Raw genomic sequence first — 12,737 nt, 5'->3', positions numbered from 1 at the left:
ATGAATTTCTTGGTCTCATTTCTGAGCAAGTTTGGGAGAGAGTTGAGAAAGAGTTGTTTCAGATTCGAATCATCCATACTTTCTATATGGAAACTTTTAGACATCTTGCTGTAGTGTTTTTCAATGTCTTTTCATTCCAATGAGCAACACGTCTACTTAGAGGCATTTTCCTTGTGTTTACTCTACCTGATGAGTACCAGAACACAAAGATTCTGTCTAGAAACCCTCATTTGTATTTGTTTGTGTTGTCTAAGATTGGTCTACTATTCTTGGAGTTGCCCCCAGAATCCGGTGATGAACCTCTCCATGACATGTGTTGCTGTGCTATTCGGGTTTTGTAGGCATCTCGAATACATTTACTGAAGTTTTCACTTCATTGAGAGGGTGGAGTGTGTTTGATGATTGTTAGAAGACACCTCAAAGTAACATCAATGTAATTACCTTCCCCATGTCAAGGAAGTGGCAAAAGAGGTAATTTAAAAGTCTTCTCATAAAGATGACCCAAGGGTGTAATTATCTAAGAAGATGTATGTCTACTTATATTTTTTTTCTTTTCAAAGCTTATAGCCCTAAGGGCATTGCAATCATTATGAATTTTTTTCCACAACTATAAATAGAGGCTCATGGCGTAGGGTAGGTCATTAAATCTCCCCTCTCCTCTCTCAAATTCGTCCTTAGAATTGTCTCCTCTTCCATGCTCTCTCTCTCTCTCCAATTCTCTAGCCAAGTTCTTTCTTTTTTTCTCTCTTCTCCTTTCTTCCTCTCCTCTTTCACTACCTTGGTTGGGGACTTTGCCATGGGATCCTAAGTTCAATATTGTATCAGAGCAATGGATTTAGGATCTCCACATCAAGATTTGAAAGATTGTATTGATCAAACTTCATGTAAAGTTCTTATTGATGAAGCAGTTTTTTCTTGAAGCTACACCAAGATAAGTTTTTTCTTATGAGATTATTGTTGGTAGTTCTTTATCTCTATAAGATGGTTTATGGATGACTTTCTCATGTAATTTGATTGAGAAGCTAATGATTTTATTTTTGGTTTTGAAAGTGCTCAGTTTTTATTCCCCATGCTAGATTGATTGTGTTATTTCTCTCTTGCATATTATGCTAATGTTTGAGGCTAGAATTTTTGTATGAATCAAAGTTCACTATATATGTTATTGGCATCCAAGTTTATTATGAGTTAAGCTTGTTGTTCTACCGTTTATTTTTATTTTTTTGAGTTATTATATTGGTTAAGTTACTGCTCCTCTTGATTCATCCCAAAGAGCTAAGCAAAAGATTGTTTGAGAGGGTACTGAGAAGGATTTTTTTTTTGTAAGGTTGCTGGTCTTTGTAATGGTTTTTTGGTATTTCATTTGTTGTCATATCCTCTGTGGTATCTTACCTAAAAGATTTGAGGAAAAAAAGAGCGAAAAAAGGGCCAAAGAAGGCATGATTCTATCATCCAAAGCTAGCACATAATAAGAGGAGGGAAGTTTCCTTCTTGAAGCAATCTGAAAATTGTTTAAAATTATGACTATTTTGGTTCATTTGGAGTTTTCCTTTATTAAAATATTTTGTGGTATTTTTTTCTAATTAGTTTAAGGAAAGAAGAAGAATAGATTGTGCTATTTTCTACTAGCTAGGTGGTGCATTTGATAAAGAAGGCAAATTTCCCTCTTTGAAAGATTTGGTTTGATTTCAGATCTGGATTTTGATTTTATTCAAGTTTAATTCCAGATCTGATTTGATTTGAGATAATCTCCTAATTGAGGAAGATTGTGCATGAGCAACACGTGATTAGTCTCCCATTCTTGTTTTAGTGCTTGTTTAAAACATGATAATACCTTACCTATTTTCTCTTAGTTGAAAACCCTACTCCAATCTGATTTTGAGTTCATGTGTAATATCTATCTTCTATGATACAACACTTGAACTTCTCTCTTGGATAGAAGATTTATGGTGCATACTATCTGAGTTCAAGTTGGTCCACTCTTCTTAAATTGATTCATATACTATCTGAATTCAAGTTGCTCCACTCTTCTCAAATTGATTCATATACTATCTGAGTTCAAGTTGCTCCACTCTTCTCAAATTGATTCATATATTTGCATCAATTTGCTTCTGAACCTACTTGTTGGATTTCAATATTGCACATAAGAAGTTGTTTACTTGTTGATTATAATGGATGAAGACTATATAAGAAGCAAGAGTGATCTCCTTAAAATTACCACCATACCCTTGAGAAGGTTACCTAATTATCAGAGCTGGTCCCAATCAGTTAAGAGGTTTCTCATTACTTGAGACCTCTTAGGTCACTTAACCAAACCAACTCTACCCATTGATGAAGAAGATAGTTCTTGTGTAAAATGGCTCAAGAATAACACTTTGGTCATTAGTTGACTTATTGATAGCATTGAGGATCATGTGGTCAACGTTGTTGTTCACCTTGAAATTGTAAAACAAATTTGGGACACTTGTGTAAAGTTGTACTCTAGTACAGAAAACTTATAGAAGTTGTATGATGTTTTCCCAATTATGTTCATTTTCCCCAATAGTATTCTTCTTTCATAATTCCTATTTTTCATTGGATTTGACACTCTCTTACCATAATTTCATATAGTTAATTATGCAATGTAAGAAAGTTTTTTGAGTTTAGTTTCCAATGCAAAACAATTTTTTTCAAAGAATCTTCTACAAAGAAAAATCGATATCTAAAGCAGCAAAGGTCAAACATTAGAAAAGTTTTGAGTAGCAACAAAAAGCCTTAACTTTCTAAAAGTTAAACCGACTGAAATTTTATATAGAAAATTCTATCTCAAAAGAAAGCTTTGTGAGTCTACTTTCTATCCCAATAAATTATTTCTCAATTTGATCCTTCTAAAGAGAGAGAACCACAATGGAATAATCAAAGGTCATGTCGATAGCATGTTGTATGCGCAAATCCAAATTTAAGCCGATTATTTTGCTTCACTTTTTGAGTTGTTAATTTTGGTTAAGTTTCCTGTTTGTTTTCAAAATCTAGTCAAGATTCTACTAACTTGAGTATTTTTCATTTCTTAAGAGTTTCATGTCTTTGATCTCACATTATATTAGTTTCCTTGAGAGAAGTTTATTTTTTCCAATATAGGTTTAGTTTCCTTTTGAGAAAGTCTAATTTTTTTTGAATTAGAAAGTCTTGTTTCCTCATTCTAAATTTCAATTATTATTGTCCTAAAATCTATCGTATTTTAGAATTTCTCTCTTGAATATTTTCTTTTCAAATTGGTTAAGTTGTGTTAAAAAAATAATTGTCTTATATGAGAAGACTATTTTTAGAAAGTTTTCATTATTATGTTCCATCTCAAAACCTTTTTATTGGAGTTCTTTTTCAATTTTCCTCCATCATGTTCATAGAGGAATTTTTTATCTCTATCTTGAGTCAAATTTAGTAAGTTTTTATCCATATATTGGTCTTATAATGCCTCTTTCTTACTTGGAAGTATAAAGAGCTGCATTGTATGCCTCCTTTGATTTGAAGTATGAGAGTTGTTATCTTTTTATTCACACCCTTAATTCTTCAAAATCACTTCTAGACAATGCATATAAATCCATTACTTATAAAAATCAGGAGTGTACACAACACCCGGTGTAATTTAGTTTTTATTTTTATCCAAAAGGTATATCCAAGTGGAAACCCCTTAAAAAGTGATTAGACTTTTTCATTACCCTAAAATGGGTCGAACTCCCTTTAAATTTGAACGGTCATTTCAAATTGGAGTCTGAGTTTTATCATTGGGCTAGGGGTGAATTTTTTTTTCTCAACATTATTTTGTGCAAGATGGGTCTCTTAGTAAAGAACAAAGAAATCCCCATATTAAGGGGGAGACCTAGAAAAAAAATACAAGATAGAAGTATCCAACAATGAAGAATTCTACGTGTTGGGGTAATCAAATTTTTATGTGACTAGAATATCCAAATAAGGGGAGAACAAGATAAGAACAAGATGAAGACTACAAGTAGAAAATGAATAAGAACAAGAAAGCAAGACAATCATAATATTTTTCAAGTCTTACAATATTAGAATTTATTTCAAGGATACAAATTTCTTAACCAACTTTATGTGCAAAATGAAGTTACAAACATCAGTTTGAGTAGTAGTATTAAAAAACACCCCATATGTGTAAATTGGCATTATGGTAAATAGGATAACTCTTCAATAAAAGGTGGCATGACTCTGTAATTATATAAGCTAATGTATGTTCTTTTATGTCTTTTTCTCTTAAAAAGTGCAGCCCTAAGGGCATTATTGGTATTGTAAATATCTTCCGATAACTATAAATGCAACTCAATTGGCATATAGAAGAGCATCAACCTCTAGCCTCATGAGTCATCTCTAATCACGAAACTCTCACGCTAGAAATTTCTCACGAAAGAAAGAAAAATTAGGTTAATCTTGAAAACCCATTCTGCCTCGGTACCCTGTTCAAAAGTATAATAAGAGGAGTCCCGATTAGGTCATAGAGAGAGCGAAAAATCACCAACTCACCGCTCTCTCTAAATTATAGTACAAATTCAAATTAATTAATGAAGAGAAAAACAAAAAGGACTGACGTGACTGGGCGAGGAATTATTCAATCGCGCGAGACGTTAGATTCTCAGCGAGTAGCGCGGCGGAATCAAAAGAGGTTCCGCGATGGAAGCGGCGGATATTGCGCCGACAGAGTAGTGGATAGGAACACAATGGCTGAAACTGAAACGTGTTGGGTCGCCGGAGCAGCCTTTCCAGTTTACCTGGCCAGAAGCAACCTCGAATTCCGCAGAAATCTACGCGCTTTTCTCTTTCTTTACGTCCCACCCGACTTTTCTTAAACATTTTCTTTCACATCCATCACTCGCCCTGGCAGAAGCAGGCTCTGTCGGCTCAGTCGATTGGGTAGCTATTTATTCCATTTTCTATGACTCACATCGTGTAATAGTGATGCCATTTTGATGCCTATCAAATGTTTGCGGAATTTTCTGCCGTTTTGAGCCAAACTTGCGCTTGTCTTGAAGTTTGAAGCTTGAAGCAGAAGCCTGGAATCTCCCCGTCCAAGTCCTCCCTTGCAAGTAATCATTCGCTTTGGAAACGTTTTCACATGTAAGGTCTCAATCAAATCATATTCGAATGAATGCATTGAATCACATAAAGTCATAAACACATACATGAGAAGATGGATATCTGTTGTTCCAACGCCAATAATAGAGCCACGTCTCTAGTATACTTTCGGTAAAGAGAACCAAAACCCGTACTTAAACAAGAAAATTATCAGTACTTCCAATATTTACAAACTAATTAGCACAACTAAAACCGGCTAAATTCAGTAATATGAGAAAAAACAGCACTGAAAACGCACACAGCGCGCGGCATCAAATGTTCCCGAGCGCTGTAGTGAGTATTTGGTTTATCGGAAGGTGTAGCCTCTTGTCTCTGTAACATGACTGCTCCTCAAGAACGCCTTCGGATATCTCGAACTGACAGCACTGGTTCTTGTATTTTTAACTTTCTCCATGGGCCCTGCAAAAAATTACAAAATCAAGTCGTTCAGGCATTCATTGCGAGAATTGATATGGAAAGTTTACAAGTTAGTGATTTGCATTGACGTCCCACCTACAGCAGGAAAACCACATCTCTGGGGTGCTCATAAAGCCTAAATGGTTCTTACTAGACTCTAAAATGTTTTTCTTTCAACTAGTAACACAATGTCACTGGACTCAGGTGTCCTCCGACCGGGGAAAAGTAACGGATGGAGACCAGGAAAAAAAGTGTTCAAGTCATTCCAAATCAAGGCAACTCAGTCAAATTAAGAAGCTATGGATGAAAGATGGAGATTTCATCCACGTTAACTAACAGTGACAGTTAAGTGCCGCTGAAGACATCAAATTTGGCTCATTGCCATAGTTTCGTGCACTTAAATCGCAAGTTAAAATAGTGAAAGCGTGTCTCCTTCATCTGTGACCTGTCTGACAAAACACTAATGTCTGTCTCTAAGATAAAGGCCCTTGAATAATTGAGATATGGTAGGTCACATGAACTAGCACTAACCAAGGAAACAGAAGCAGGATTAAAGCAAATTCAGAGTGCAGGTAATGATGAATGGCCACACAAACGAACAACGTTGGAAATGTGATGAAAGTCTTCATAATCATCAATCTTCTCTCGTAATCTATCATTAAGTCGTCACAATTACCCTATTTAGTTGCAATTTTGAAACTAATTATTTATTTGTTTTGCTATTCCGTTTTGAATCATATGGCCAGTAAAGCCAATAAAAATTTCCAACTGAATCTATAATCATCTAGATTACTACAAGAACCCACCATTTATGAGCATTACCCACAAACAAATATGTCTGAACTGTGAACATGTAGAACTTTGAAACCTTTTTTGTTTTTTTTGTTTTTTTTTTTGCTTTTCTGTCTCCTTATTGTTCTTTTGAAAATGGTAAGGTTATTTCGTTTATGTGTTCATTGCTAGGCACTACTGTTGCACTGATACAAAAGAAGAAGAAGAAAAAACAAAGCAAAACAGTGAGCTTGAAAAGCTGACACAATCTAGTAATACCTCAAGTCGTCTGCTTCTCCTCATCTATTGCGCGTTAGGGCTGGCACGACATCATCTAAAAGTCCATCATCAGTGGGCATTTGTGAGCCTTGAGTGAGTACAGCCTTTGCATGTCCTGCTTCATATGGGAACCTGTGAAACTGCTGTGTATTGTTGATAGGATCCCCAATCGGGAATTGCCTCGTAGGGAAATATAATGGAGTTGAAGCAGTCAGTGGAGCTGCATACATGCTTGCATGAGGACTAGCAATCCCACGTGAGAAACCTACGGTGTGATGGCAGTGCTGGCCCTCATATGTGGTAATGACAATGCTAGGATCTTCACAAGATCGTTCAACTCTTTTCTTGACTGAGCATTTGTTATTCGTGCAACGGTAATAGCTCCTGAAATCCGCAGTAGATCAGTAAGACTAAGCTAAGACCATAAAGGCACACTAAAGATTTCCATAAAATAGTGAATAAAATCTTCACAAAATTTTTACATGTTCTAATGGGAGTATGGAGTTGTTAAAATTGGGTCCAACCCTTATTCTAAAATAACTAGCCAAGATATGAACCATCTCTCCCAACCAATAAACTAATATCTTTCTACTCATTTTTCTATGTGAGACAATTCTTTCTTCCTTCTTCATTTAATCCCCACTATTAGTAGGGAGAATACTAAGGAACCTCCTTCTAGTATAACCAAATGGGTTCAATTCATAGCCCTGTGTGATATGTAGGGAACACTGATTTGCAACCCAGTTAGGAGCAATAAATTTGATAAATTGAAGAGGCAAAGATCTCATATTAGTCCAGTAGAGGCCTTTTTGAAGTTTCCATATACATGGACTAACAGGAGTTAGAGGAGTTTTAAATGAAAAGCATGAAATGATGATAGTTTCCCATGTGACGACCTCAATCCTTGACAATAGCAAAGCTTCATTAATTATTCAGTTCAATTCTAATATTCATCCTAGTTAGAAATTCTTCATGTGAGTTAAGGCCTTAATTAAGATACGTTTGTTATTGAGAACTCTATTTTTGTACTTGAATGTTTGTAAAATTGTTTTTACTCTTAGTGCCACGTAAACTACATCATTTATTCGTTGGATTAGTCATAAAAGAAACCCTAATATATCCTCCTCTTTTGAGATTCTTTGAGACTCCATGAGGGAAGAGAAAAGGCTTAATTTCTACATAACAAACCAATGTAGTTGCACATATGTAATTGCAAGTACTTGTATGTATAAATAACATTCCCTAATGAAATTAGTGGAGGCATTAAAATTGAAGTTTAATTCTGCAGTAGTAGATTTATTTCAAAATTATTCCAATAATCTGTGGATTCAATGACCGTGGTAGTTAAGGTTAAGTTGAATTGACGAGAATGTAGCACAAAATAAATACACAAATTAGTTTACATAAATCAATTTATCTATAGAGGAGCTAAAAGCCACACATTAATATGACATATTAAATTAAGGTTATAATGGGGAGCATGAAGCAAGCTGCAGATTAGATGCTAAGGTTTACACACAGGATAAATTTGCACAAACCATTATATCCAAAGGAAACAAGCTAAAGTAGTCAATATAATAAAGAGAGTTTAAAAAGATGATCACTGATTCGGTTAATACATTTTGGATGAAAAATGTAGAACATAGAGAATTGCATGCAATTGTAACCGAACCAGGGAAAGAAAGCAAAAAAAGATGGGAAATGAAATGCATCTAACTTTATGAACTCACCACCTAGTTCTGCTCGAGTAGACAAATTGAGCTCAGAATGCTTCGGAGTAAAAAAAAAATGAAAACACATACTCGTATGGCAAAAATTAGGCAGATGAACTAAGCCAAATGCAGTAAAAAGCATTGGGAAAATTTTCAAGAACGACTAAATTTTCTCGGAACTGAATTGACTCAAGACGCACAAGCAATAGCTACCTTGGAAACGGGCTGTTTTTCACTGCCTTTTGACCATATTTCCTCCATCTATAGCCATCTTCAAGATGATCGACTTCACTTTTAGTCATGAATGCAAATCGGGGCAGGCGTATTCGTTTTTGCCCTTTCTTCTTGCTTTTATTCCTGAGCAATTGTATAAGATAGGTGTAGTTTAGTGAAGATATTAAGATATATAGACTATGAGCGACAAACCAAACTTGAAATATCACCGATCACCATCGCAACAAATATCTAAATTGAAAATAGGCGAAGTTGATTATCAGTAATTCATATATGTTCGAGAACTTGCACCCGCCTGCAACTGGTTTTCTAACAAAACCACGCCTAAGGAGTTCTGCAGTACACCTGCGCGTTTTTTTTTTGCAACACCACGCCTAAGAAAAAGGCGTTTTGCATGACAAATGATTTGTAGAAGACTATCATACGCCCGCACGGCTAACAATACAAGAAACAAATAAAAGAATATTATCTGAATCGGAAACTCAGACTCACAAATTACAGAAAAAAGCTATTTTCAATTTTAAACTCTAGAAAGTTGTATGAATTGAATGATTCAGATGAAGTAGTTAGCAAAGACTATGCAGTTTAAGATAAAAGAAACAACCACAGGATAGCATGGAGAGAAATAGACGACAAAATAATCTTCCGCTGAAACAGATAACAGAAACAAGGCACAGATTTCCTGAACGAGATAAATGGAAGATGAACGAAATTAGAGAAGAAAGCCTTTTAGCTAGCTTTATTCTGAAAGGGTGTTATTAAAAATTCTCAAGTATTCATGTGATCTGGAAAACAAAAAGCAAAGACCGGCGTTGTCTAGAACGCAATTCCCGCCGCAATAACGCCGGTCAGAGGAGGCACATTTCAGGTTCCGGATGTACCCCTGTGCTTTCCAGGAAATTTGAACAGGCGCTGGTCCATTTTCTCCTCGATCTCCCGAGATAACAGAAATACAAATTAGAGATTCTTTTTTTTTTTTATCCGTATTTCTTCTTGCTATTTATTGCTAGTTGCTACCCTTCAATTCTCTACCTTCGAAGACGTCCAAGAATTTGAAATAAAAATTCGAGATATTTCTCATGAAAATCTGTTTTTTTTGTGCCTGAATATACCCCGCAGAGAATTCATTATTACGAATTTGCCACTAAAATTCGCAAAAACCACTCACGCTATCTCTGCCGATTTCTCATCAGGTTCCGGTGGCTTTTCCAGAGGCTCCTCGCTCGAGCTGGAAGAAACAGACGGAATGGCATCTCCAGATTTCGCCGTCGAAGGCGATGGAACCGCTGAAAAATGATTTTCAGACTTCACATACGTTTCCAGCAAACCAGACGAGCTGTGAAAATCAGTCGGATCGAACACCGGAAGACCGTCTTCATCGCAATTTAGGCCAGACTCCAATGGAAAATTCCACCCAAACTCGCTTAAGATACTTCGCTCTCTTTCGTCGAACAGATAGTTAGAAGAATTCCCGGATTCCGCCTGGCCGGAAAATGTCCAGTTGGATTCCCTGGATCCACCTTCCTTCTCATCCATAGCATGAACCCGGCGGCCACAATCTTTTACAAAGACAGAACAATCTGAGTGTCAGATATGGAACGACCTCATTGAACCAAAAAGTGGCAATTCCAGCCTACGCCTCTGCAACTTTTCGGCGCATGACAAAGAAGAAAAAAATCAAAATCAGAAGGTGTTAAGGTGTCAATGATCTCTTCCGTGCTCCCACTGGCTAGAAGATCAATTTTCCCGGGGAAGGGTTTTGAGCTTTTTTAAGCTCGTCGTCTGATCGATACACGCTTCCCGAAAAAGAGAAAACACGGTGTAAGCGCCCAGAAGAAGGAAAAAAAAACCCTCGCCGTCAACGCAATCGTACGGAACAAAATGATGATATCTCAGAGAGGCGCGGTGTGACTCCCGCTTGTAAAAAGGTTTCGTAGGCCCACATGGAATCTGCTAGCCTGGCCCACTTAAAACTGATATTTCCATTGGACGTCCAAGATTGAGTTAATCATGTAGATAGAGTAATACGTTCGGCACCTCCCTCCGGAACAGTCGCCCGGTGGTCGGTACTTGCCATTTGCCAACAAATGTTGGGAGTTAATTACGTTGGGAGATGGGAGACCAGCGGACCGGCAAATCAATGCGCGGTCCCATTAATGATCTGAACCTGTAGAAATTTTATTTCTAATTTTTCTCTCCTGTCTCTTTCTTTCTTAGCCTCTCGGCCGTTTATTTGGATGAAACCACGGTGATTGGCAGAAATAGCGGTTTTCTAGCCACCATCCAATGAATTAGAGGTGGCATCGGTTGGGTTGGGTTGGGTTAGGTGTGGGTTTTTCAAAGCTTGAACCTGACCCATCGTAAAATTTTATAATTAGGCAGGATATTTTAATTCCACCTCCACTCCAATCTCCATCTTCTAAATCTCATCTATGTATCCCTAGCTCATACTTGTTTTTACCCATGACCCATTCCATCTATCATTTATTTTTTTAATTTTTTTAATAATTTAAAAATAAAAAATAAATAAAATTCTCAAATAAAAGTAATGATGAAGTAAGAATACTAGAGAAAATTAAAGAAATTTTATCTTTTTATTCATGAACATATATGTTATTTTTATTTTTAAAAGGGAGAAAGCCCAAATTAGTTTTTGAGTCTGGTAGGATTAAGCCAGGTGAGGTCGAGTTTCAATTTGAACCAACCCAATTAATGCCCACCGTTATCTCTTTAGTTATCGAATTTTATATAGGGTCACTAGTTTTTAATATGGTTAAATTCTAAATACAACTAACTAATTTTAATTTTAAATATGGATAATTATATTCTCTAAAATATTTTTAACAATTAAAAATCTTAAAATAAAAAGAAACTCTCAATTTGTAGCTCCTACATTCTCAACTCTCCATTTTATTAGGAAGATGAAGAGGGTGCATTTTTCCCTCATCTCTTGCTCTGAAAACATCATATACGACCAAGGAAGATCCACTTGCCTCTCCCTAGTGACAAAAATGGATAGTTGGGGACCGCTCTGCTCCCTTTCATCTCTCTAGTAGTTTGTTCTCACCAAAGAGACATGAGAAAGACGGAAGATCCCACTCCTCTCGATGTAAAACGGACAAGTATAAAAATTAAAATAAAAGGATATTAATAAATTATTTTATTTTTAGTTAACTTAATTTAATTTAATATTAAAGAAATATGGGGCAAGAAGGGTTGCTCGACTCCAAAATGAGATTGCGAAGGGCAAGAAATCACAAAATAAGAGACATTGTCACACACCCCCTTCACTATCCATTAAGGATGTTAATTTTACCCATTTATCCATTTTTAATCTACTTCACCCAATTTTCCCCTTTATTATTTTATTATATTAAATTAAATGAATAATCCGTTCATACATGATGACACAAATATCATTTGAGATAAAGGATGTTGATGTAATTTAATTTTTGTCCGACCCAGGTGTGCCAAGTGACGACGACCAAGCCGGTTCAACCACAAGTACGGCCAGGTCAGTATTTATAACTTTATTTACTTACCGTATAAATATAGGGGGACGTTTTGGATTTTAGTGTCGCGGGTGTATATTACGCACTGCGTGCATGATAAACTTGAAGCGTTAAAGTGGACGCAACTCTCGCAGCGGAAGGTGGGACCCACAGGGAAATCTCCTTGTGGGATAACTTGGTGGTTACGGAAGCACCTTGTCCCCACACAAAATTTCCTCACGAGCCTCATTTCTGTTTGTTTTAAAACTGAAATAAAGTGAAGCGCACACGTGGTCCCCGGTCCGTGTTTTTACCGCCGCGGGGATGTCATCAATGAACATTGAACCAGCCCCTTTTCTCCAAAAAAATTTCGCTTTTTTTCTTTTTGCAGGTCGACTGCTCCTGGTGAAGTCTCACGTTGGAGAGAAAACAGATCCTCCTCTTCGCTCAGTGGTCATAAATCGTTTAGATCTGATCAAGTGCCTCCTTTATTGTTCATTAATCGGTGTTTCTCTTCTCGGATCTCGTTTTCGCGCCTCGTGGCTTCCGTTTCTGCGTTTTAAATATCTATATCTACGTCTTTCTGGATCCGTTTCTTTACATGTAAGCCCTATTTTTTGTCGTTTAAAGCAATAGCTTTTTCCCTTCCATTGGAAGATACTAGACTATATCAATCAGAACTTTGAATCTGTTCCTTCTGTCGTATCTGTAATTCACTGTTTCTGTTTGTATT

The 12,737-nt window shown here is 36.4% G+C and overlaps 1 protein-coding gene across 1 annotated transcript; it reads right to left on the bottom strand.

Annotated features, from left to right (window-relative positions):
* Positions 1 to 5,144: 5,144 nt before the first annotated feature.
* On the bottom strand, positions 5,145 to 10,327 carry LOC137952907 (probable WRKY transcription factor 57). The gene is made up of 4 exons (XM_068800017.1): positions 9,682 to 10,327; positions 8,493 to 8,636; positions 6,568 to 6,951; positions 5,145 to 5,520 (listed from the first exon to the last, which is right to left on the bottom strand). Exons 1-3 carry the CDS (start codon positions 10,047 to 10,049, stop codon positions 6,588 to 6,590), a joined length of 876 nt encoding a protein of 291 aa, XP_068656118.1. The 5' UTR covers positions 10,050 to 10,327; the 3' UTR covers positions 5,145 to 5,520; positions 6,568 to 6,587.
* Positions 10,328 to 12,737: the final 2,410 nt, after the last annotated feature.

This window comes from Aristolochia californica, unplaced genomic scaffold (genome assembly GCF_029961685.1).
Source record: "Aristolochia californica isolate CCGP_79_NKW_82.1479 unplaced genomic scaffold, dmAriCali1.0.hap1 SCAF_16, whole genome shotgun sequence".
Taxonomy (NCBI): domain Eukaryota; kingdom Viridiplantae; phylum Streptophyta; class Magnoliopsida; order Piperales; family Aristolochiaceae; genus Aristolochia; species Aristolochia californica.
Note: the sequence above shows the minus strand (reverse complement) of the source record. Positions and strands in the feature narration are given on the sequence as shown.